Source organism: Phoenix dactylifera, chromosome 4 (genome assembly GCF_051530095.1).
Source record: "Phoenix dactylifera cultivar Ajwa chromosome 4, Ajwa_hap1_PhDact_Kaust_v1.1, whole genome shotgun sequence".
NCBI classification, from domain to species: Eukaryota; Viridiplantae; Streptophyta; class Magnoliopsida; order Arecales; family Arecaceae; genus Phoenix; species Phoenix dactylifera.
Genome location: NC_143193.1, coordinates 45,868,606 through 45,895,780, shown reverse-complemented (window position 1 = coordinate 45,895,780; position 27,175 = coordinate 45,868,606). Strand labels below are relative to the sequence as shown.

At 39.1% G+C, this 27,175-nt stretch overlaps 3 protein-coding genes across 3 annotated transcripts; 1 reads left to right on the top strand and 2 right to left on the bottom strand.

The window, feature by feature from the left end:
• Positions 1 to 705: 705 nt before the first annotated feature.
• LOC103703032 (galactolipase DONGLE, chloroplastic-like) lies at positions 706 to 2,513 on the top strand. The gene has a single exon (XM_008785731.4). It carries the CDS (start codon positions 903 to 905, stop codon positions 2,229 to 2,231), a length of 1,329 nt encoding a protein of 442 aa, XP_008783953.4. The 5' UTR covers positions 706 to 902; the 3' UTR covers positions 2,232 to 2,513.
• Positions 2,514 to 5,142: 2,629 nt separating this feature from the next.
• Positions 5,143 to 18,420, bottom strand: LOC149767812 (uncharacterized). Its single transcript, XM_089930396.1, has 5 exons — positions 18,218 to 18,420; positions 13,930 to 14,023; positions 9,729 to 10,412; positions 9,446 to 9,647; positions 5,143 to 5,198 (listed from the first exon to the last, which is right to left on the bottom strand). Exons 1-5 carry the CDS (start codon positions 18,418 to 18,420, stop codon positions 5,143 to 5,145), a joined length of 1,239 nt encoding a protein of 412 aa, XP_089786522.1.
• Positions 5,952 to 7,715, bottom strand: LOC120113118 (uncharacterized). The gene is made up of 4 exons (XM_088712314.2): positions 7,629 to 7,715; positions 7,169 to 7,345; positions 6,622 to 6,720; positions 5,952 to 6,074 (listed from the first exon to the last, which is right to left on the bottom strand). The coding sequence occupies exons 1-4, from the start codon at positions 7,695 to 7,697 to the stop codon at positions 5,952 to 5,954; spliced, it is 468 nt and encodes a 155-aa protein (XP_088568440.2). The 5' UTR covers positions 7,698 to 7,715.
• Positions 18,421 to 27,175: the final 8,755 nt, after the last annotated feature.

Genomic DNA, 27,175 nt, shown 5'->3' with positions numbered 1-27,175 from the left:
AAGAGACCACCGTCATCAGAATGACGGCCAATCTCCTCATCCGTCCACACCCAAATCAACGGCCAGATCTTTCCCTCCCCTCTCGCCGCGTTGAACGTCCCAAACCATGGATATAGTAAAAATATAATAAAATTCACAATTGCCCCGAAGGACGCCAAACTCTCGAATGCTTCGGATACCAAACTTTCGTACCAACCATTTCTACTTCCGCGCGTCGCAAATTGGCTGGCTGCGTACGGGACCACATTTGATTTGCGCCAAACCCCTTGCGCCATTTGGGGGAGAATAACCTTTTGGTGGCATTCTTGGGGCTGGAAGCTTCGTGTGACAAAAGAAAATTCTCCCATGTATTTTTCTCGCGGGGTTATGCGTCAACCCTGATGAAATCATCAAAAGAGTCTCTCTCTATATATCTCTGGAAGATATAACTACCGTTTTTTCCCCCTCTTCCAAAGTTTGCAGCTTTTCAGTTTATTTATGTATTGCGGAGGACGAACAATATGAAAAAAAAATTTATAAAAAAATTTTGAGTTCATCTTTTTCTTTTTTATTTATTTATTTTTTTTACGGCTCTTATGGGCGTCCTGGTGAAAGTGTAGCACCGTATAAATAAATAAATAAATAAAATAAAATCAACGAGGAACCCAGCCACAGGTGGGTGGACCAGCCGACCACTTTATTGGAGAAATAAAATGAGAGAAAATATTCTATGAACGGTCAAACACCTCGCCGAACATGCTTCACGGTCCAACATATATCAATATGCCCCCGGTAGCGAAGTCCTCTCAACCGCGTCTATATATACCCTCCCACTCCCCCCGCGCTTCCAAAGAGGTTTGGCTTCCGGGTGATCTTCTCTACCCTTACTCGATCCCTCCCCCTTCCATAGCTTCCATTTCGGAATGGCGTCGAGCATCTTGATACCGAAGCCGCCCCTCATTTCGCATAAAAGTCGCACTCACGGCCGGAAGCCGGTGAGTGCCTCATTGGCCGCGACATCCGCTGTCGCAGCCCGGCCATTGACGTCAGTCGCCACCCCCACGACAACACTTAAAACCACCGCCGCCACGGCGGTCGGCGCGAAGCCCCCTCTCGCTAGCGTGTGGAGGGAGATTCAGGGCTCCGACGACTGGGAGGACCTCGTCGAGCCGCTGAACCCCCTCCTCCGCCAGGAGATCGTGCGGTACGGGGAGTTCGTCGCCGCCTGCTACAAGGCCTTCGACCTCGACCCGAGCTCGAAGCGATACTTGAATTGCAAGTATGGGAAGAGGAGCATGCTCCGGGAGGTTGGGATGGAGAGCTCGGGCTATGAGGTCACAAAGTACGTCTACGCGACGCCCGACATCGATATCCCGACGCAGGGTGGCACGTGCCGCAGCCGGTGGGTTGGGTACGTCGCCGTCTCGAAGGATGAGGAGGTGCGGAGGCTCGGGAGGAGGGACATCCTGGTGTCCTTCCGGGGGACCGTCACCAACACGGAGTGGATCGCCAACTTGAAATGCTCGCTCACTCCGGCAAGATTGGACCCCCACGAGCCCCGCCCCGACGTGAAGGTCGAATCCGGCTTCCTCAGCCTCTACACATCAGATGAAAGCAGCTGCAAGTTCAGCAGTGGCAGCTGCAGAGAGCAGCTGCTATCCGAGGTCTCTCGGATCATCAACAAGTACAAAGATGAGGAGCTCAGCATCACATTGGCTGGACACAGCATGGGAAGCTCTCTAGCTCTTCTACTTGGCTACGACCTCGCCGAGCTTGGATTGAATAGAGATGGATCGAACCGAGACGTGCCCATCACGGTGTACTCGTTTGCCGGCCCTCGGGTCGGCAATTCGGGCTTCAAGGAGAGGTGCGAAGAGCTCGGGGTGAAGGTATTGAGGGTGGTTAACGTCAACGATCCCGTCACGAAGCTGCCCGGGGTCTTTCTCAATGAGAACTCCCAGGTCCTCGCGGGGAGATATAAGCTCCCATGGAGCTGCTCGTGCTATGCTCATGTGGGAGTCGAACTGGCTCTGGACTTCTTTAAGATGAAGAACCCTGCATGCGTTCATGACATCGATGCTTATATCGGGCTGTTGAAGTGCCCGAAGATGGCAGCGCAAGTTAAGATGGATGGGGCAAATCTTCTCGACCAGGCGAAAGAGTTTTTAAACTTGCAGAAGATCGATGCATGGCGATGGCAAGATGTCGCATGGCACGTTGGTGACTTGGTGCAATCTCTGGGAATAATATGAGAACTAACAAAATCAGGGCCCCGTGTATAGCGGATGATTCACTCATATCTGTACATTTTCACTTACAGATTAACACATTCTTTAAGATTATATACATTCCAATGGGATTTTTGCAACCTCTAGATTGAAAGAAATAGACAACAATTGAACTTGGTTAATCCTTATATTGATGCACTTTTGCAGTCGAGAATTGGACAGAAGTAGTTCATGGTGTCTGAAGTGCATTAAAAATTTTGCATGCATGCACAGGAAAAATGTTACAAATCTTAGCAATGCCCCTTTTTTGGGAAATTTATTTAGGATTGTTGATGTGCGGATTAAGTACCATAACAGTTTATTCTACTGTTGCCTATCACCAACAAGTCTGTCAATTAAATTTTCTCTACAAGAGAACTAGATTTGGAGCAAATTACAGAAACTAGGGTTCCTGTTCGTGCTTAATTCAGTCTGTTCTGAATGCATCAAAGGAAAACAACTTTAGTTGGTCTCGCATTGCATACTTTCAACTCATCCGGTGTGGTGGTTACTTGTGTCTTCAAGAAGAAAAAGGAAATTTACTGTTGAAATATCTGACATTCTTAGTCTATGTTTTCATACCATTAGTCTTCCATTTCTGATATTCAATGTTAGCCTTGTTGAACTTTAGTACTCTCAGTCATGACATTTGGTGTCAGACTACTTATTTAGTTTTCTTGCAGGTATAGGAAACATCTGTTTTAGAACCTTTGATCCAGTCAGAAAGTCAAAGTCACTAAAATCTTAGCAAGATAACTATTTCTAATATTTAATCTAGCACAATTGATAAGTAGATTTACTTTTTTTGTTAACCAATTAGTTTTTTTTAATTGAGTAATCTGAACACCTTCACAAAATGGATACACATTTTGCTCATTATTATTATAGTCAAGCAGTGTGATCCATCGCGGCAAAACATGCCATTGCCTTATTCACGAAGGAAGAAAGGTAGCTCAAACTACCAGCAAGCGTTCACACTCATTGGCTCTACAAATTGATTATATAGTAATAGTTCTTTTCACACTAAGAGTTATCCATATAGTGATAGTATTTACTTATGAAAGTTGGCTAAGCAGTTGACTCTATTTATCCGTTCTTTCAAAAATAATAATATAACATTTTTGCTTCTCATGCTACCATACTCCCTCTCTCTAGGCTTTGCACTCCTCCGACATTCAATAGCCTTATAACCATCGGCCTATCTCTTAAATTTTTTTTTTCTGTGAGGCATCAACTTTTACATACGAGTTACTGCCCATTCTTTAGCTTTTGAAGGCAAATGTGCTGAGTTTTATGGCAAAATTAATTGCATGAAATCTTCCGATTGATGTTATGTCCACTTTATGTAGTTCAAGCAATAAATAACAAAGAAATAAATTGTCATGAGCAGAATATGCGTTAGTCATGGGAAACAACGTGGATATAATGGATACTATATATGTACGTAATGGATGGATGGAATGGGCGGATATATTATGTTGAGAAACGGGAACGGGTACATCTCGTGAGATATTTGGGTGGCATGAGGTACCGACCACATGAGAACACGTGAAATTAGTAGATGATTGACCGTTCTAACACTGACGTAGCTTTATATGCGCGAGCGATGACGTCTCCCTCCGACCTTTCTCCAAGGCAAAAGCCACAAAAGTACAAAACGAGGGGGCGAGACAGCGTGGGGTCGAACGACGTAAAAGGTGGCCAAATCGCCCAGGAGTCGGTACTCGGCGGCTGGGACGGATGAGCTTCTACTTTTTCCGGAGCCTCCGGCCGGTCGGGGGTTTGTGGTGTTTTGGGGTGGCCGGTGGCCCGTAGGGGAAAGAGAGAAAGAGAGAGGTACGGGTAGAGAAGCCTGAGAAGGCAAGCAAACCGTCTCGTCGTTTTCCACGTCTTTTCAGCCCTTGCCACGTTGCATTGTGGGTAATAGACATTGTGGTTGACAGAACCAAAACAATAACATAGGCACGAGAGAGAGAGAGAGAGTGAGAGATGTGACATGTAAAATATCCCTATAATTAATTACATATGAAGAAATTAATCACGGTAACTTGAGTTTGTGTTCTTTTTGGCAATGTGTCCTATTCAGTTTTGCTCAAAAAAGTGTATTCTAATATTGAGAAAAGCAAGCCCACTCCTAACTTTGTGGGAGGCACTAGCGTGCTTGCAGGAAATCAGTCCCCAACTAAGACTTTGGAAATCAAAGAGGTTGGTATATTGTGACTATACATAGTGTTTGAATTGTATCTTTTGCGCAAAAGAATGATTGATCTTTTTTTACGATGTCAACCAGATTGTGCTCTGTATTGATCTTTAAGCATTTTGAACTCTTTTATTCATCCTTCTGTATAGATCTCAAAGCGACTATTGTATAATGCAATGGTGGATTTGTACGAAACAAGATGAATTCTTTTATCACACAAAAGATATGGCCCGTCCCTATATATAATGCCAGAAGTCGAACATGGTGTATGATGGATCAAACAACTCGTATTAACTAGGGTCCTTTCTGCTGGATATATATTGGATTGTTTGGCCATGTTGGTCCATATTTCTTTTGAAGTTAACAAAAGTGGACTACAATGTCATGCCTCCTAGCATTCCCAAAAATGAGAAGAATATCTAGGTGATTTATACGTCACTACAACAAAAGGGGGTTTCGCCGACTCTTACCCACCGACGCAAGAAAAAAGCGTCGGAAAATTGGGCACCCCATGCAAGGTTGCCGACGCGTTATAGTAGGGTTGGAAAAAAATAGATTAGACGACGCTTTTGAGCATCGTCAGAATGCTACGACTCTCAAAAGCGTTGTCGGAAGCCTTACAACCCAGTCACCTTTTTTTTTCCCACGACGCTTTACAAAACGTCGTCGTAAAAATCTGCGGCATGAATCTATGGCTTACTTGGAAGAGACGGGGTGAAGGGTACGGGCGATGCCGTTAATGGCGCCATACACTACCAGAAAACACGCGTATAGTGACGGAAATTTCCGTCACTATACCATGTTTCCGGTCACTAATACGGAATTTGTGACCGGAGCTCCCGTCACTGAATTGGTTACAAAAACACGCGTCACTAATTTTCAGTGACGGCGCCGATTCCCATCACTAAACTCCGTGACAGACTCACCGTCACTAAACCATTACAAATCCAAAAATTAAATATTTAAGAAATTATGTATTTTCCGTCACTAACCAGTCATTGAGTTAGTGACGAAGGTAACTTGGTCACTGATTTTGTCACAGAATTCGGTCACAAATTTGATCACTGATCTGTCACAACCTTCAGTGACAAATTTTGTCGTCACAGACATGGTCACAAATTTTGTCACTAAATTTGTTATTAATTCCGTCATTGATCTAGTGACAAGGTTACTGTCACTAATTTATCACAACTCACTGAGCAGAATCAATTTTTAGTAACCAAAATTCTGACACTAAATTTATGGCTGCTCGTCACAATACTTGGTAAACAATTCAATAACCATATTTAGTCACTGATCACATTCCAATAACCTGGTACATTTGGTACATTGATTGGCTCATAACAATAATAATAATATCATTAATAGTAAAGGCATTCAACATTACGCAAAAGTTTTTTAACATGTCATTCAAAATAGGCATCAACATGTCCTAAATCCATCAAAATCAAAGTACAAAAAGTATGTCATAACAGAGATTTCATTCCTCCTAGGAATGCAAAGACCTATCCTAGGATTGCTCTCTTGAGGGCATCCTTGCTCAGGACAAAACCCTTGGCCAGCATGCTGCTCACCACATCCTCTACCTTCCTCACTGTAGACTCAGTTGACGAGAGCTTCCCTTCCTTCTGCAGCACCAAAAAAAAAAAGAAGATAGGAAGACAAAAACAGTGAAACCTTTTGAATTAATATAAGTAGGTTGAAATTACAAAACTCGAACTGGAAAAACAAAACAAAACAAAAGAACCAACAATTACAAGCCTGATAATCTCACTAAATGGTTCCCAATCCCTAAGACAGTAATATATAAAAGGTCGTTATCTCTGACATGTTCCTTCTTGTTAAAACATAACATGCGAGCAAGACCTATAATCCCAAAAATGAAAGACACAGGAAAAATTTTGGTCCACCAGTTCAGAACTTTTGTTTTTGAAAATTATCACCACAACCTACTGGTACAATTATAAAGTAACACTCGAACGATGAAACGCTAATGAACGTGGCCCACACGGCTTTGTTTTTTCATTCATTCTTTTTTCAAGGAGAAAACCACTACGTATACAAAATTAAAAGCAAAAAGTCACAATATGGCTTTCATGTCATGCAGAAACTTGGAGTCAGATGATGAAGAAATCTATTAAATATTCACAATTTTCTCTTATATTTCCCTCCCACCTGAAATCCAGGCCTCATAACAAGAACAGATCTTCCATATTTGTCAAAGTAATCAGCCCGGTAAATCTTTCCAGTAGCAGCTTCATGGGCAACATCTTCCTAGTAGTCAACAAGAAATTACATCAGGAAACAGAAAGCTACAAACAAACTTGTAATCATGTAGGCTTTACCAAAATATCAAGAATGAGTGGACTCTAAAAATTCTATGCAGTTCATAAATAGCAACTTATCTGCACTTTCTTTCAAAATAAGGGCTTTGGAGATATAAAAATTTGATGCAGATTCTTCCTTCTTACAGTTGAATGATGGCACACTAATAAACTAAATGAAGGAGGTAGATCACTTAATCTTTGCGTTCTGTCAATTTTTGTTTCGCTCTTGCCAAATGTGGGCAAATGGTCATTGTGTCTTTTTGATTTAATGTTTTAATAAATCTAGCCTCTTCTTAGATTTGTGAGGAGTTAAAATTCAGAAATAATTTGATTGGTCAGTGACCAACTTGTGTTAAACTACAGTTCTTCAAGAACATAAAGAACTCTACTCATACCCAGCGAATGGCTTCTGGCTTGTATTTCAATCTCCATTTCACAGTCTCTTTCAGCATTTTACTTGCCTTTTCTGCATTCCAGTTTCTTGACCAGAGGTACCTTGATATTGAAGCATCTGAACAGAAGTCTGGCAGTGCTTCCGACGATGGACCAATCATCCTTCGAACTTCATTTATCTGCTTGGAAAAGGCATCAACATTACCTATATATGATAAGCATGATACAACAGGAACCCCTTAACAATGTTGTGAGACATAATATTCCATAAAGATCTTAACATGCTTTCTCAGAAAAAGGAAGGAGCTTAAGATGCTCTTCAAGTGAAAACTATAGGATGCTTTTCAAGTGAACACTATAAGATGCTTCAAGTGATAACCAAAATTCGGAATGAAGATGTGATGCATAAAACTTAAGAGGCATAAATAGAAGCATTTAGTTGGTTAAAATGAGTATGTTTACCTTTGCTTGCTGTTCTTCAGGAGACAAGGCTTTCTCAACAGCACTCGATCTTGATTTTCTCAAAGGCATTGTTATATAATTTAGCAAACTTTTGGAAGATCTAAAAATTAAATTAAAATGAGTACATCTGTATACCAGTAAGAAGATCAATAACAAAGATTGAATTTGCCTGTGAGGGAAATTTATAGCTAAATAAATCAGCAGAATCAATAAATTTTATTTCATAGAAGAGAGTCTAGCTCCTATGTAAATAACTTTAAATACCCAAATGTAGCCTATCTGGAAGAAAAAGAAATTAAGTTTCATTGATGTACATGATGCTGTTAGATATATGTTTTACATGATTCAGGGCTTATCTATCTTGTGCTGAGATTATTTTTCCAACAAAGCAATGAAATGTTTAGAATCAATTATAAAGAGAGAAAATTATACAGCCATCAATTCTTACACAGATACAGTAAATTGACTAAAGAGAAGCATATTCAAATGACATGTTAGACAAATTAAGAAAAACACGAACATTCAATTAGACTTACATCTTGTAAGGATCGGCACCAGTGAAACCAGTAGGTTTTGGTATCGGAATCAACACCTGTGCACAAAATCAAAAGAAAAACAAACAAATAAAGAACAAATCATGAGGGCGGAAAACCCTAGAAGTATGAACTATAGAGCTAAACAAAAATCTCTGCTGTATATCCACAAATTGCAGCCTCCTGGAAGCGGCGGAGACCTTTTTCTTCAACCAAAAAATTATCCCATTACATCAAAAACCACAGAATCATCCAAATCTCTGCTGTATATCCACAAATCGCATCACAAGAAAAAAAACCCCAATAAATTAAGCTTACATTCCACCATTTTATATGAACCAGACACCGAAATCACCCAAAAAAAATATAAAAATAGTAACAAAGGGACAAGCACGGGTACCTCAAGCAATATCACAAGCATTTCATCAAAAATCCGAGGCGAAGAGATCTTATCAGAAAGACCGCCCCGATCTCGAGCATTTCACGAGAGATACAGAACGAAATCCCGCGATGCTGGCCTCGGACGTGAGCTCTCGAAGCGAGAATCCGCATTCGAGGAGACTCGAAGAAGATCAGGTAGCTCTCGTCGGCGTAGGAAGGAGGAGAAGGGGTTAGGAAATCCGGACGGTCATCCCTGCCGTGGACAGCCTTCCGGTTAGGAATTTGTTGGATTTGGGTTGGGGGGAGGAGGAGGGGTTAGGGATCACCCGAGGGGGGGGGGGGTGTGGGTGTGGTGTGGGGGGGTTGAGGGGCGGCTGCAGGGGCTAGGGTTTAGGGGGATTAGAATTTTGGTGTTGGCGCCGGGCGGGCGGGCGGGCGGGTCGGGGGGGGATTAGAAATTAAGCGTGGCACTTAGATTTCCTCCTTTTATCTTTTATCTTTTTTTATTTATAATTACTCAAAAATATTATTTTTAATATTTTTGGAATTATAAATTAAATTTGGTGACGAAAATTTCTGTCAATAATCCGTCACTATCAAAAATAATCTTTTAAAAATTTATAAACATTTGGGTTGCAATTTTTGTGACGGGTGAATTTGTCACTGTCTCGTTGCAATTTCGGTTACCAATTTTGTGACAGATATCCCGTCACTACGGTGGTCACTAAGTTTTGGCGCCCGCCCTACCCGCATATTTTGTGACCGGTCGGTCACTAATCTGTCACTAAGTTTACGCCACGGTGACCAAATTTCTGTCTGTCACTAATTCGTCACAAATAGTGACTGATAATGGGCCGTCACTAATTTTCCGTCACTATACGCGTATTTTCTGGTTGTGATAGCTGCGGAAAGTGAAGCCCAGGCAACCGAGCAGGCCCTGGCGGTAAGGCAAGAACGTCTTCCGCCGCATCTCCTCCGTCTGCACCTGGTTCGCCGTGTAGTGCCGCTCGTGCGGAGACGGCGCCAGCGCCCTCCGCCGCCCCACCCAGTTCTCCGCCGCCCTCCTCCGCCAGCGCCAGCGCCAGCTGACCGGTGGCGATGGATCCTTCGATTTTGCCTTCTCCACCCCCGAGATCGCAGCGATAGGCAGAGGATTGGTGGAAGAAGAGGAGTCAGCAGCAGCGACAGCCGAGGCGGAGGGAGGAGGAATCGGCGGCGGAGGTTTGGACTTGGATTTGGATTGGGAGAAAGAAATCGAGTGCCAGAACTTCTCTTTGGTGTTTCCTCTCTCTCTTCCCTCGCTCTTGCTTCTATAGAGGAGATCTTTGAGGAAGATCCACTTCTTGGAGGTTCTTCCAGAGGAGGAGGAGGAGGAGGAGGATGTGGAGGAGGACCGGGAGGACGAAGCCGAGACGAATAGAGTGGCCGACTCCGCCTCGATCTGCTTCGGATCTGGAACCGGCTCTACATCTTTCGCTCTATCCTCTCGTTCTTCGACCTCCATTTGCCAATGGAGTGGCGCGTTCCGAAGCGGGGAATGAGATCTGGCCCTCCGACGAATCGATCGGCTCCGGAGCTTCAGATCCCGCCCCCTCGCGGCCATTTCCGGCGGGTGACGCTCGGATTCGTCGTCGTCGTCTTCTTCTTCGTTGAGATCGAGGACCTGGGGCCGCTGGAGGTGGGAGTATAGCTTCATGGGGCGGATCTGGTCGTTAAGGAAGAGCTCATCGGTGGAGGTCATGGATCCGATGGCGAAGGCGGCGGCGGAGGGGAATCGGACGGAGAATTCAAACTCAAAGGAGCTGGCGACGGAGGCGTCGGGCGAGTCGGAAGGGAAGCCGCCTCCGCCGCCGCCGACGGAGGAGAGGAACTATTATGCCGCAGATAATAATTCAATTTTTTTTATTTTTTAAAAAAATTAATTCTAACGACGCTTTAAAGCATCGTTAGAGCAAGTTTTGCCGACGCTATAAAGCGTCGTTAAATTCCAATTCTCGAAATTACAGACGTTAAAAAGCGTTGGTAAAGCGTCGCTAATTTTCAACACTTTTCGAAGCGTCGGAAAATATTTTCTCCACTGTAGCATAGGCGACGCTTTACCGACGCTTAGGAAAGCGTCGGGATGGTTTTTAGCGACGCTTAAAAGCGTCGCTAAAGGCCAAAAAATGCGTCGCTAATGCCCAATATTCTTGTAGTGCGTGATTGCAGGACACTTGTGAGGCACATGTGAAATAGAAACAGATCCTTCAAATGACCGGTGGATGCCGTTTCTTGCAAACAACTGTTGTGCAACGCATGCATGTGGTATGTTGATGATTTCAGCATATAAAGATTCTCAAACATTTATTAGCTAGGTAACCATGGTAGCTTTTGCCAATATAAAGCAACAATTCAAGTCCTACATATCAGTATGCTACAAGATTATAAGATCTTTCATGCTACCTGCAAAAAATTTGCTAGAAAACTGATCTAATCAAAAAGAAGAAAGATTTCCATCAACCCGCTTAACTCAAATCTCTCTCTCGAAAAAAAAAAAAGAAGATAGAGGAATATCGAAAGTAGGGCTTAAGTTTCTATTAATTCTTTAAAAAATGAGATATATAACTTCTATTTATAATGTGAGGTCCGCTCTAACATAATTTGGGCCGGATTTTTTTTTCTAATCCTAGTAGTACTCTTTTTCCTAAAATAGACATCTCTAGTAAAAAAAATCTAAAAAATTCGAGGAGGTAGGTCTCGACTTCTACATCAACTCTGCATCTGTCGCTATGCCTCATTCTTTTCGGATAGAGAGCTACACCCAGTCAAAGTCTTATTTGAAAAAAAATTGGTTTGACCAACCTGTTTTGGGGTCTAAGAGCAGAATTTTATCCCAATTTAATCTTCTAGTTGCATATCTCGAAAAGATACTCAATTTTAGAAAAAAATATCTTAATCGGACATCGTATGACCAAGTTATGGCCTCTGAAAGTTTGGCTATGACTCGGCTTTTTGATTAGCAGATTTCGCTCTTGAACCCTGTCCAGTCTCGCTCGTAGTGGTCAAAGTGGTCCATATTGAGTCTGAAGATCCTCTGGATCAGGGCTCCTCCTGTTTAGGATATTTAGCTCCCGCTAAATTAGAGCTAAAGGTGGATAAATGTCTGCTTTCCCATCTCATGGTTGAACTATCTAGCTTAGTTGAGAGATGGTTTTTGGCTTGGCTCTTTTTCACTCTCGAGTCTCAATAAACCACTTTCTTTGCTCTTGCATCTATACTTCATAATAGGTATGCTCCTTGCTCTCTTTCGTCGTCGATAATGACTACAACGACTCCTCGATCTTAATCTCAGTAGATCGATCAATAAAATCAAAGAGCATGAGCTTGGCCTCTCATAAGTAGTATCAAATTTTTGTACTATCATCACCAACTTATTGCAAGCATTAACAACTTGCTTTGCTTGCGCAGTAATTTAAAGGTCTACATTTTTTTGTATTTTGAAGGCGTTGATTATAAACTTCTTCTCGTTTTTCATGAACTAATACTTCTTCAGACGCTGGTAAAAGACTGCATCTCGATCCTAAAGATATAGGCTCCCAAGGATAACTCGGCAAACATCCAAAGAAACAACTTCACAAGTTACCTCGTTGATATGCCTCTCAATTATAGCAAATTTGAAGGTGTATTGCTTATGAGTGGTGGGGATGGCTTCGTTATTAGGGGCTCTAATTTCAGACTGGTTGCAGTAGGTAGGTGTCAGTTATACAACTATTTTGTTCATGGGGCAGAGTTGAGGGCTACTTGGGCTAGACTCAAACACGCGCGGAGCTTTCTAAGGATTGATAGTATTATATTGGAGGGTGACTTAGCAACTGTGATCAATTAGATCTAGGGGCAGGTAGGAGCTGTGGATTCTAACCCCCTAATTCAGGACATTTGGCGTCAGGCGGCTGGCCGCTCTGCCTTTGTGGCAAGGCATATTTATAGAGAGGCCAATAGTGTGGTGGAGTGGATGGCCTTTTTTGTGGTGGACCATTCGAGATGACTACCTTGGACTTTGGAGACTCATGTACCTAGTAGGTTTAGGGATGCTTTACTTTCTGATTTTTAGGGTTGTATTCATACAAGGTCTGTGTAATATATCGTACTGGCAAAAAAAGGTACATTGCTTATTAATCTTCAATTCAACATCCTTCTGAATCCAACCAAGAGAATAAGGACGTGGATGAGGCTTAATCTACAACCCCAGCTTATGAACCAAATTTTCAGAGATGAGATTCTTCTGGCTTCTAGTATCTACAATAGCCTCAATGACACTCTAATTTACCTAAATCTTCAAGCGAAAGAGTTCCTCTTGCATTTCTAAATCTGCTTTAGTAGCTGTCTCGATTTTTCTCGTCATTAGGCTTAATTTAGAGTCTGTTTGCTCGAGGTCAGGCAACTTCTCAACTTCTGCAGTATTGAGAATCACTTTTTTCTTCTTTCTGGAATCCTTATCCTCCTGCGTCTTTCTTTTCTGCTGTGGCTCGGGATAAAGTTTTCAATACTTCTCCTTCGTCTGTCCACGCAGGTTACAATGATCACAATAATTTTTTCTGAGATGTGTTGTCGTGCTTCTTTTCTTACTCCCTCTCTTGACATAGATTTTTGCTATTTTTTCTGAACTTGTCAGCCTTTTGACCTTCTCTAAGCTGATTCTTCTGCTCAATCCTCATGGCCTTCAAGCTGGCTTTGCTGACGTCTTCAACTTTGAAGAGTTTCAACTCCTTCGAATGCTCTCATGAAGATCTTTGATGTATTTCATAAAATCTATATAATCATCGATGGAGATTCTGAATGATATTATTTTCTTGTGAAACTCAGTGGTGTAGCTCTGGACAGACTGATCATACTTTTGCTATACCTACTGCCACTTGATCGCTGATCCTCCTCGTAGCCAATTAGGTAGAACTGCTTCTTGATTAGGCTCTTGAATTTATTCAATTTCAGATTCGAAACATCATTTTTCCTCATGTACAAATTCCATCACATAAGAGCATGGCTAGAAAGCTTGACATGGGCGACAGCTACCTTCTGAATACTAGAATATCCATAAATAGTAAAATATATCTCTAACTAGTCTAGCCAGTTATCTAGCCTTTCTGCATCAACAACCCCATCATATATTAGGATCTCAATTCGAGCCTCAATTTTAAATGGTTGAATAGAGAGATTTTTCATACTTGTAGGTTGCTCATTTTCAACCTCCTCGTTGGATGGTAGATCTTCATCTCGAGCCGTGGGAGACAGGTTCACAATACGAGCAGTTGGTGCTTGTGCTGAAGGTATTGCCAATTAAAAAACGATCTCAGTAAGTTGGGCAATCTTCTCCTCTAGTTGTATGAGACATCTCTTTATCTCCTCATCACCCATCGAGGAAGAACTAGCGGCCATAACCTTTGTCCTTCGATGTACTTGAAGTACGTATAGCCCTTCTCCTGATTGCTTGTATTGCTCATGCATCTGGATCATGAACATAGTTCCCCACAGATATAGAAGACCAGAGATCTGATACCAACTTGATCCGATCGAGGAGAAAGAAAATTTTCTTCAACCCACTCAACTCGAATCTCTCTCTCAAAAAAAAAAATAATAGAGAAATCTCGAAAGAATGACTTAAGTCCTCATTTCTTTCATTAATTCTTGAAAAATTGAGATATATATTCTCTATTTATAATGTGAGGTCCGTCTTAACACAATTTGGATTGGATTCCTCTTCTTAATTCTAGCATAACTCTTTTTTCTAAAATAGACTTATTTAGTAAAAAAAAGCTAAAAATCTCAAGAAGGTAGATCTCAACTTTTACATCAACTCTACTTTCTGTCGCTCTGGCTGATTCTTCTCGGATAGAGAGCTACGCTTGATCAAAGTCTTATCTAAAAAAAAAAACTTTCAGTTTGATCTGCCCATTTTGGGATCTAACAGTGGAATTACATCTCAATTCAACCTCTTAATTGTAAATCTTAAAAAAAAATCATCTCAATCGAAGATCGTATGACCAAATTATGGCCTCCAAAAGTTTAACCACGACTCGGCTTCTAGATGTAGCTGATCTCATTTTTGAACATTATCCAGCCCTAGTCATAGTGGTCAAAGTAATCTACATCAAGTCTAAGAATCCTCCGGGATTAGAAACGAGTCCTCAAATTACAATTCTAAAAAAACTGATTTATATGCGGTAACCCAAAAGTTGAATAGTATAGATGTACACCAAGATGGATTAAACAATCAAATTAGTCTTTTGGTCCTTTCTGCTGAATGTACTAGTTTGTTTGGTCATGTTGGTCCTTTTTTCATATTTATTTTGATGCTAACAATTGGAATAAAAAAGAAACACTTCTTAGGTGAGTGAACTCTAATGTTAGGGCAATGACTTCTTTCCACATCTGAGGTACTTGTGAGGCACATATTGTTTCTTGTACTCCAGGAACATCTTTTTTGGTACAGTGTATTTGTGTTATTTGTTGATGATTTCAATATACGAGTCCCTCAAACTTCCACAGTAAACATGGCACACTCACCAATATCAGTAATTCAAACTCGAAGTATTGCTTGCCGTTAAGTAGCTGAAAATTATTACTCCATCGAAACATCAAAGCCACAAAATTGCCAAAGGATGGTATGGTTGCACCAACGGTTAGCCTGCAGTAAAATTCAAAATTGTAGCTGGCACTTCTTCGATTACGCCTGTAATGTAAGGAAAATACAAATGGAGCTAACCATTTCTTTCTAGCTTTATTTGACAATCCCTCTCTCCAAAGGCTATCCTTGTCAAGTAATTAAATCCCACTAAATACTGTTAATTATTTATGGGCCATTTATCATTTTCTTGTACTTCACGAACATGCTATTGATGATGCATGCATGTTATATATCGATAATTTCAACATATACGATTCTCAAACTACTACATATAGATGTGATAACACTCACGATATCAATAATTCAAATTATAAATATAACTTGCCATTAAGTAGCGGAAATAAACCTTACATGTGATCCTCATAAGCACTATAACGAAAATACAAGTAAAGCTAACCATCTCTTTCTAGCTCCAACATCAATCCTTTTCTCTCTAAAGGACATCCTTCTCCAATAATTAGAGCCACTCTATGAAATTAATTATTCCATGCAGGACTGAACCTTACATGTAAGCCTCAAATATTCTTAGTTGGCTATATGTTAATGTAACAACTTGTGATATTAACTAATAAAGTTGTTGTCATACTTAGTTTATTATAATTACGCCCATATCTACATCCTTTTCGTGAGGACCCGTGCGAGCGTGTGTTTAGTCCCACATCGATTATTCGCTGGGTAGATCTTGGGTACTTATACAGGATCAAGGAATCCAAATAATAACTTCCGGCTAGCCATTTTGGGTGAGGTCCTGGGTTGTTACAAATGGTATCAGAGCGGACCCGGCCCATAACCTATGTGGACTAGGGAACACTGCAGCACGGATCCATTGGGGCTGACCACGGATCAATCGTGGTGTTTATGATTTGATTTGAATATATATGAACCCTTAGCATGACGAGGACGTCAGGGCTTGAACGGGGGGAGTATGTGAGGATCCGTGCGGGCGTGTGTTTAGTCCCACATCGGTTATTCGCTGTGTATATCTTGGGTACTTATACAGGATCAAGGAACCCAAATAATAACTTCCTGCTAGCCATTTTGGATGAGGTCCTCGGTTGTTACACTTTTATTTTGCTCCAAATCCGTTATAATTGGACACTAAATGCAGCAGTGAGTGGCTCGAATGGCCATACCTTTCCCTAAAAGTTGAAGTTTTGTTCACTTTCTCACATCTTCGCCTTATCTGGATCATTGGAAAGAGAGAGCAAATTTAAAAAATAATAATAAAAAAACTGAAAGCCGATATGGATAACCAACAGTTACCGTTGCTGTTTGTAGATCTTGGAGAGAGAAGGAGCTTTCATCTTGTGAGGTTTTTCTAAGTCAGCCTAGTCATGGCATAAACTGTTGGTTAATTACTCTTGTGGACTGCAGCTCTATCATTAATTTTATCCTGCTACTTTCGGCTCGATGTCTCCCTCTTGTGTCATGCCATTTTTCGGTTTGCCATTTCATTAAAAATAAGCAGCATGCAGGCTTTCAAACAACTATAATGGCCACAACTCGTAATAAGCTGGTTGCACCATTCTTGGAACAATAGAATTCAGGACAAAATAATTAATCTCCCCTCCCATTACTTAGCCACGTTTCTTCACCCTAGCAGAAGTACTGTATGGATTGGGTGGCTCTTCCAATGTTTCAAATTTGTGGACTTGTTTTTTTTCTCTCTTTTTTTTTCTTTGGGACCTACGTACATTGAGATCTCCATATAAAAAAAAAGGATGACATCGACATAGAAGGGAGTTGGAAGGCTAAACGATAGCCTCTGCATGCATGGGAGGCAACAAGCCAAGCAAGTCGTGGTCCAACATTTGACCTACAGTTGCTCATGGCAGGCTGAAAGGGGCAAGTGCTGTTGAGGAGTGGGACTGGTCATTAGGAAAAAAAAAAAAAAAGGAGTGGGACTGGTCGTCTATCAGATAGGAAATGGACATGATGGTTGGCTCTCTTAGCTTGTGTTAAATGGCCTCGAACATAATTGTTACAACTAAGGTATACATGTGTTGCATTTAAGGATTGACATATATCGTAAGTAGATTGCATGATGCGTATTAATGCAAGGATTTTATGGCATCTGCAGCAAATAAGAACTTGCGTTCTATAAGCCAATGTACTTTCACAAGGTGGTCAGATGCCAACATTTAAGGGTTACTTTCTGCTAATTGTCGTACAATTATCTTATCAATCATTGTTGATTAATGCGTAGATTTTTATCCCATCAAGGTCTGTTTGGATGATTGGGCTAAAAATTCTATAGAATTTGTGGATTAATTGGCTAGTACAAGCAGCAAGATCACAGTATTACAGGCTAGGTTAGACCTATATTCATCAATATTTAAGAATAGCTTTGGAATGGGCCGGCTCGAGTCCTATACGGAGAAAAAAAAATTATAGCACGAATCCTATATGATTCATGGATTGGGCCAGTACAACCAATAAGTTTTTTTTTCTCTTTATAGGATTCGGGCTGACTCACACCAAAACTATTTCTAGGTATTTATGAATATAGACCTAGCCCAGCCTGTAATTCTATAATCTTACTGATTGCACTGGCTCAATCTACGAATTATAGGATTTTTCAGCCCAATCATCCAAACAAACCTTAAATAATAAGGAATGTGTATGTCAAGAAATAGTAGATCAGGTATTGGGATAAGAGCTATGGATATGCCTATGCTTATTATAGGATACAAAAGGAGCATGTGGCTCATATTTGTCAACTGGCTTTGTTTGATGTCACGACATATACATCTCAAGAACTGTACTGCAGGAATAATGATTTTTGTTTGGAAGCCACATATATATTGTCGTGGTTCAAATCTGGCCTGAGAGAGATTGACCACGCCGGAGGAGTCAGATGAGCCGCCGAAGTGTGGAAGAAGAGGATGAGAGCCGCCTTCCATGGTCGGTGGTGTACCTACACAAAGCCTCACCGGTGTTTTCAGTGAAGGCCCTCCGATGAACAAGTTAGTGTGGAACTCTGTTGGTCCAGCCAAAAGTCTCTTAAGCGTTACCTGTTGAGGTTCTTTATAGTCCTAGTAAGAGCTCTTAGGTGGCGGAGGTATAGCCCGTTCCCTTCATGAGTGGGAGTGGCGCGGAGCCAGAGCTTACTTGTAGCGCGCAGTAGAGTCCGTTCTTGGAAACGGTAAGGCATTGACAGCTGTAGCAGGATATAGCCGGAGTAGCATGGCGTGGTGGCGTCGCAATGTACGGCCATATAGGAGGGCGTAGGCATGCACATGATACGACCATTGATGAGGTCGAGCTCGTCGAGAGGTCGTGTCAGACGTTTGGCGAGGTCGGCTAGACAGGTGCTGAGGCCATCCTAGTATCCCGAGTTCCAAGGTGTGCTCGGTGAAGCGCCCCGAGCTCAAGGGCCGGGGCGTATCATTAGAGAGGGCGCCCCGAGCTCGGTCGAGGCGAGTCGGCGAATACAGAAGGTGCCCTGAGCTTGGTCGGGGCAAGTCGGTGAATACCCGAGGTCGATGGAGCTGGTTCTAAGCCAGACCGAAGTTTCGTCTGGCTGGCGTTGGTGTCTATTGGGCCGAAATTAGGTGGCCCTTTCATTATGGGCATAACGACTTATTTCGCCCCCCATCATATATATATATATATATATATATATATATATATATATATATATATATATGAAAATTGTTATACATCACAAAATTTATTCGTAGTGTCAGCCGCCATGTTTCACTTCGTTGCATGATTTATTCCATATATCAAGGTAGTGTCGGGGTCGAGAGTAGGTCTTGATTAGATTGTGACTCTCATGATGCATAGCCATCGATATAAAAATTGTCTTTTATATATATATATATATATATATATATATATATATATATATATATATATATATATATATATATATATATATATATATATATATGTAAAGCAAGAATTGATATTGTATTAATGGAAGAAGTACAACATAGCTTCTGGTTGGTTGGCACTTGAATCGTTGCTTAAAATATAAGTACGTGATGTGTTAAATGATATATTTAAGGCCTTCCCCAAATCTAAAAAGAATATATATTAGTAGGGGAAAAAATTTTTTTGTAAAAATAAAATGATATACAGGTCGAATCTTGGTTATAACCTTAACGCGTAATCAGGCAATATTACCAATGTGCAACCCACTTATTTCTTCATTCATTTACGGATAATTGCCAATATACCTTGTCCATTTGCTGACAAGAGCATGTAGATAAAACCTGATAATTAGTGAAATTAATTGAAGCAATAAGATAATTATATTCCATAATATTTTTTAAAATATTTGTGCTATATATGCTAGAATTGCTCATATTTTTCATGGTGATGTGCTAAGGCATTTTCATTTTTGCCACTTGTTTGTGAAGCAATTTTTTGGATAAGTGTTTGTTAAGCATTTATTTTAAGTGTAATAAAAGTTTGTTAGGCATTTATCAAAATGCAGTATAGCCCTAATGATCAAAGTAATGATTTTTTTCATATATATATATATATATATATGCATGTGTGTGTACGCGCGCGCATGTACGCATGTATACCTGCAGAATTGCTTTTTTCATATTTGTTGGTAAAAAGTTGACATACATGCCTCTGCATTTGGATTTGTTTAAATATATAGAAACTTGAATGGTAAAAATTTAGTCTAGCCAAATCATCTTGCAAAGGACCTGAAAATTGGGAAATTAAACCACTTTATACAGTTCATGGATATACATGGAAAAACAGTGATTATTACGACCAATAATATATCCAAGCTCTATATATAGCGATGATGGTGGCTGTTTTCTAGCTAGCACACTTATTAACACATGGGCTTATACCATACAAATCAGGTGATTAAAAGTCTTTAGCGAACCTAAATTCTAATGTCTTCAACTCCTTTCCAAGTTAATCAACCAAAGCTTGCTAATTATTCCTACTGCAACTCATCTAATTAAGCCAATCTTGGGAACATATCCAAGAACATTTCAAACCTGCTTAATGTCACAAGGAAGCATATATTCCCTCCATAAAAACAATGGCCAACTAGATCCATCTCAGAATTCTCACCATAAGTTCAGACTAGACCTCAACATATGTCTGTCCAAGACCTGGCAATTCATAGTTTCAATCTTAAAATTAATTCTTTGGTCAGACCTAGCCTAGGGTGGACTAAAGTCCCAAATGGATCATTTGCCAAGGCTTTGCAAAGCTTTCTATGAAATCAAAGAGACCGCGTTCATAGATCACGCATGCATGGCGTAGTAATTTGTTCATAAATGTTATTAGTCATTATTCAGAACAGACGTCTATGTCCGTCTACATCTCTTTGCCTCTCATTTTCCTCGTTCTGGACAAAACTCCTGTCAAAGACTAGTCAGCATTTAAGCAAGAATACCATTTTTTTTTTCAAACAAGTGATCTCTTGTTTGAATAACTATAACTTGTACAAGAACGATTTATTAAGCTTATTAACATATATTCATATCATCAAATAATTATATGATGTACATTTTAATATTTCATATTTTAATCATTAGTTTTCTAAAAAATTCACAAAAATAAAAAAATGAACTTATCTATTTTTGTTCTTTATGATATTTTCAGAATTTTATTATTAAAAATGTTTTAAAATTAACTTTTGCATGTCACCATATTCATATATAATTTTTTTTCCAGAAACTCTCTAATTAATCATATTTGATTCATGATTATTTTTATTTATGTTATAATAAAATGTAGTAACGATTTTTGATGTAAGAAAATGTTAATATTATGATGTTATAATTTTATCTTTAATAATTTTTGATTCTTAATATTTTAATACAAGTTCGAACGAACCAGTGCTCTATATACAATAATACTAAGATGATATGCTAACTTGCTGTAAATATTCACCTCAAAGAGTTTCAATCATGAGAGATTCGACAACCTCCACATTGCGTATGATAATATGTTGATGACCCCAGTGTAACCAAATCCAAACTATCCAAGCTCTATATAAAGATTAATAATTTAAGATTTAGCTACAATCTTTTAAAATTTCACGAAGTATGATATTATTGACTCGTATATTAGTTAAATGCCATAATAATAGTTCTAGTCCGCAGCGCTTCAAGTTATATATTGTAGAGTATAAATTTATAGCGATATTTACAATAAAGTACCACTAATAAAAAATCACTTACTGAAAGAAAGTATTTATACTATAATGCAAAAAATATATATGCCAAAAGTTTTTTTCTTCTTTTTTTTTGCTTTGAAAAAGAAAAGAGGGGGTGAGAACGACCTCACCCGCATAGCAACCCCCACTGGGCCCTCTTCTCACTGAAAAATGTTCAATAGGGCAGATAAGTTTTACTCATACCCTCCCCATCCGCAAGAGAGCCTCACTAACGTAGCAGCCCCTTCTACATGTGGGTAAGTCACACCAGCACCACCTAAGTACAGGCAGATTAGATGGCGACTCTACCGGACAAACCAGTCGGAGAGCATTCGGTCCCCGTATTTAATCGACGCCCGTGCATTTTGAATCTGAGCCACTCCGATGGAATCTTAGCTCCGTTCCAACCGTGCTACCACTTCGGTGGTTGCCAAAAGTTATTATTGTTGTGGAATTATGTCAATGATTTTGCACGTAGAAAACTCCAGGTGGCCCAATAGTAGCATACATCGCGCTTACGTGATAGGATGTGACTTGACGTGCATAGATTTTACATGGATCATTCACAAGAAACACAAACACTCACGCTGCAGCATGAAATTGAGTTTTTTCTTCTTTTTTAAATATTACTTAGTGCAGGTGTTAAGTGGTTCAGTAATTAAAGTTATTCGAGATTAGATGTGAGTATTTTGATCCAGGTCTCGCTGATCTGCAGTGGTATTCATAGGTAGTGGATTTGGCCTGCTCTTTTTATGGCTTAGAGATTGATGGTGTCAAAATCTCAAATGGTAGGTAGATGATGGGGAAGTTGGATATATCTTGTAGCATGTTGGACAAAGTTGGTTGCATTTGCATTGCATGTGAGCTTTTATATACTAAAACAGGTAAGAAAATATAAAATATATACATAAATCTACTTCATTCTATAAGCTTAAGTTTGTAGGACAAGTGGTAATTTCAACATAATATCAGAGCAGAGATCCTGAGTTTGAACCCTGTTTTCGCACTCTTTAATTCCATTATTAAAAATTTTACATGTTGGGCTTGCCCATTAAAAAAAAATCCGGCCCAAGTATAATAGTATTTCATCCCGCATCTAGAAGACTAGGCCAATTTCAAAATTGTTTACCCATAAACAATATTAGATCTGTTTCTTCCAGCACTGCAAATCCTGTTCGATTCTGCTATGATGCGTGGACTGCAAAGCATTAGCATTTGGTCATGAACCATATAAAAAGTAGGTTCCTTTGCGGCCTTCATGCATTTAGATGATTAGGTTCAACTTTCATGTCAAGTAGATGTCTTCTTTTACCAATTTTAATACTACAGGCTAACCTATATAAAATGTTAGCTGCATTCTTCTGCCGCAACCTTTTTTTTTTTTTTTGGTATTCTGATGATGTGTAGCCTAGCATTGAAATTGTATTGTTCCAACCTCATAATTAGGAATATGTTAGGTAGGTATAAGCTTTAAATTCCAACATGAAATGAAATCAGCAACATTATTAAAAAGAGTTTTTTTGTATGGATATCCTTCTAAATATTAAATTTTGCATGAATACCCTTCCAAAATTAATATTTACGTGTATACCCTTGTAAAACTCTGTTATTGTACAAATGCTCGTAGTATAACGGTTGTTCTAACAGTGTTAAGAAAAATCATATTTATATTAATTAAAAATAAAATTTTAAAATTACGCTATTGTCTCTATTTTCTTTTTTACTATCGTGGTCGCGATTTATTTGCATGTCTCCCATTAAAGGTATTTTAGTCATTTTAATTTGAAACTGTTAATCTTTTAATGCCATTAGATAATATGGGTACATATGCAAAAACAAAAATAAAAAAAAAGAGTAGAATGGTAAAACAAGTGTTTTACGAGGTATACATATAAATATTAATTTTGAAAGGGTATTCATATAAAATTCGATATTTAAGAAGGTATTCATAAAAAAAAAACCTATTAAAAATGCAACTAGAGTGTATTTTAAGATTTTTTTGGTAAAGCATGATTCAGTGGCGATAACACCAATTAGAAGTAGAATTATCGGATTTTTCAACTGATCTTGTCAAGTGGAATTCTATATGATGGGTTTAACGCTGCATTTCATTGCCTAGTCTAGATCTGAATAGCATTGTCATTTGCATTCTTCCAACCTTATAACTTCTCAAAGTTCTTAGTAACAATATTCATGATGTAATTGGCAATTGAGACTTGTAAGGCATAACTATCTTCTAACTACAACTATTAAAGTCAAGGTAGTATCATCTTGCTGTCATGCTTCCATAAGACCAATTCTAAGTCCGCATCAACTGCAAACTTTTTTTCCTTATCTTGATAGGGGGACAAAATGTTGAATTGGCCACAAGATAAGTTGGAATATTAGCATAAAACAACTTGGAATAAGTTAAGATATATGTACATACTATTCTTTGGGCCATGTGATTCTCGTACAAAGTACATATAACGTTCAATTAGCCGCAAGATAAGTTGGAATATTAACATAAAATACAGCTTGGAATAAGTTAAGACGTCTACGATAGCATTCTTTGGTCCATGTAATTCTTGTACAAAGTAGCTAGAAGCAGCTTGTAATATAAAACTATCTCACTCTTTCTAAGAGACGGGAATGTAAATAGAAAACATCCCCTGGGAAAGCCTCACGGCCTGGTGGTCGGCAGAGATTTTGTAGGGAAGTAGTCAACTTATTTTTTTGAATAAAGGGGGTGGGAAAGCTGCAGTAATTCTTTGGAAAAGCCCAGTTCTCTTTGTCTTCGAGCTTTCATTCCTCAATCCACTGTTTCGTTCTTTCATATACCTCCCCACCAAAGCCGTATTCTGTATCTCCTGACACTTCTTCATGGTTCTAGGAGACAAAGAAAACACTTAGAGTCGATGCGTTGCGGCCATTAAAAGAGTGAGTTGGCTTTCTAAGGCTCATGCATCCATAGCATTTAAAGATATTTTATTTTCTAATTTTTGTGACTGTATTCATATTAGATTTGTGTAATACGCCATCTGAGATTGATTGATAAAAGTTAGGCCTTGGAGAACAATTTATGCTTTGGTGATTGGCCTCCATTATATGCATGAAAATAAACTAGTTGTCACTTTTGGATACGCCATGGCTATAGATCGTTTTCTTTATGTTTTTCTTCTGATGGTGAGCAAATGCATGCGTTCTTCACTTCAGAGTAAATTTGGCTTATCGGGAATACATGCATATGCACAAGTAATAGAGTAGTTATTCTTTTCCTTCCATGTTCTCCTATGCCCATGAAATATATGTGGAGTATTTAAGATTAACTGGAACATGAGGTTTCACTCAAATGTTATTGTAAATGCAACTGACATTTTAAGATTTATCCGAAAAGCATGATTCATTTGCGGTCGACACTGCAGGATGATCTTACAAAAATGCTGATTTTAGCTGGCATTTCTTTGGGGAAATTATGTGGTCTTCTAGTGATGTGATGCAAGTTTGGATTGAGTAGACGACATTTGCATTCTTCGATTTCAACCTTGTACTTGAAAATATGTTATGCCTAAAGAGTTAGCCAAAAGATGTTATTTGAGTTTCTTTAACTTGTATAAGTATTCAATATCTATATATCATATGGTCAATATGAGATCAAAAACACCTCAGCATGAATCCTCGCATACTTTTCTGAACATCATAGTAGCCCATCGTCAATCCAACTACACTTGTTCTACAGTGTTCTATAGTACATAAAGATTTTGACCTATGCTGCAGTGTTCCCTAGTCTACATGGATAATGGACTCGATTCTCTCTGATATTATTTATAATCATCCAAAACCTCATCCAAAAAAATCAGTTAGAATGTATTATTTAAATTTTTTGGTCTTGTATAAGTACTCGAGATTTATCCCAACACATAACAGATATAGAACTAAACACGCAGCCACAAGAGTCCTCACAGTTTTCTATAGCAATATTTATAATATCGTTGGTGATCTGAGAATTGTTAAATATTCCTCATCACACCTATATATTATAGTAACATCTATATATATGTCGTGCTAGTTCTATGTTCACATCAACTAGAAACGTTTTTCAAATCTTCGCTTTTCGACTTTCTTGGCATGATCTTACGGCATGTACCTTTGAGTCGGCGCCTAAATCAATTCAACAAAAAAAAAAAAAAAAGATAAAGTCCTCTAGTTGGGCTGTTTTCGAGCAAGCTCTTAACTTTTATCATGACCGAGAGAGGAATTAAGGCTGATCCAGCTATTGTAAATCTATATCAATGACTGAGAGAGGAATTGAGGCTGGTCCAACCCATACAAAGTGGTGAAATAGCTGCATTTCGTAGCTTCTTAAGACATGGTAACATGCAATAAGTTGGCATGATGGTATATGACAAAATTTTTAGAAGAATAGCCGTAGGGCCTTGTGATTCTCGTACAGAAGCTCCCCACGCTCAAAAAAGGTCGAAAGTACAAGCGACTTGCAGTATAGAGGCAGAAAAGGGGCTTAAACTATCGTACGTTCAACTTTTAACACCTGTAAAGGGTTCCAAGAGACAAATTGGCACTTGACTTCTGAAACCACGATCCACAAAATTAATAGTCTATAGGTCTCTTTCCTCCTATGTTTCTCTTGCAATGGTAGGCGTATGCATCCGTTTTCTTCGATTGTTGGATTTTCTGGAATGCATGCAATAATAATGATTAGGTCAAGCTCGGGCTTGGAATTAAATCCTAGATGACGTCGGGTTTGCCCCGATTTTTTTTTTATTTGTATCATTTATTTATGTTTGATGTATGGTCAGGCTCGGGCATAGGATCTAAGTCCTACTCTACTTAATTTTTTTTTTCTTCCATTCTTTATTTATACGATGTATTCATAGATTGAATTAATGATTATTATTGATATGTAAATTTAATAGAATAATAGATATATTGTAGATTGTTGGCAATATTTAGTTGTTTATATTCAGTATTTTTTTAAGTATTTTAAGCAGTTTTAGTATTTTAAAAAATTTGAAAATAAAGGGGATGGACTTGGATCTGAAAGGTAGGCCAGAACGTTGGGCCAGGCGATGCCAAATCCTAGGTAAATATCTAACAGAAAATATTATATCATGTATAAATTCTAAACTATTATTTAAATAAAATATTTTAAATATTGAAATTAAATTATTTGAAATCCATGTATTTACTTGCTGCTTGTCTCGCCTAAAATCAAATATACATGGAAATAAAAGCTGAGGAAGTGAGAATTTTTCTTTTCTTTTTCTTAATAGCTAAAATCAAAAGTTTGGTCTCAAGAATTTTTTACAGAATATCATTGATTTTGGAAAGTTGAGGATTGATTTGGAAATTCTTAGCAGATATTCCAAGGCGAAGGAAAAAAAATTATTCTTATAACAATCAGAATCATTTAGTTTATTTTTTTAAAAAAAAAAAATCTAGTCGAACTACTTCAAAATCTTTCTTTATTATGGGACACTTAACTAGCTTAATTTTTTATAAGCTAAGTAACAACACGAAGTGGCACATATCTCCTATAATTCAGGAGAGAGAGATTAGGATCCAGCTCTTTAAATATATAGAGATGGCTGTGAGTTGCTCCCTTGAGAGGCACAAGGAGGGCCTAAGCAAGAGATAAAGAATTTCTATCAAGCATGGGCCGGCTTTTTGCATGCATACATGGGCTCACTAATCCAACTACAACCCGGCCTGATATAACCAAGAAAAGATAAGTAGTTGGGCTTGTTGTGTATATGTATGTGGACTGGATGTTCACAGTCCTTGGGACAGCTATGTAACTTTCTCAAAGGACCTCTTCTGAATGCTGAGCAGC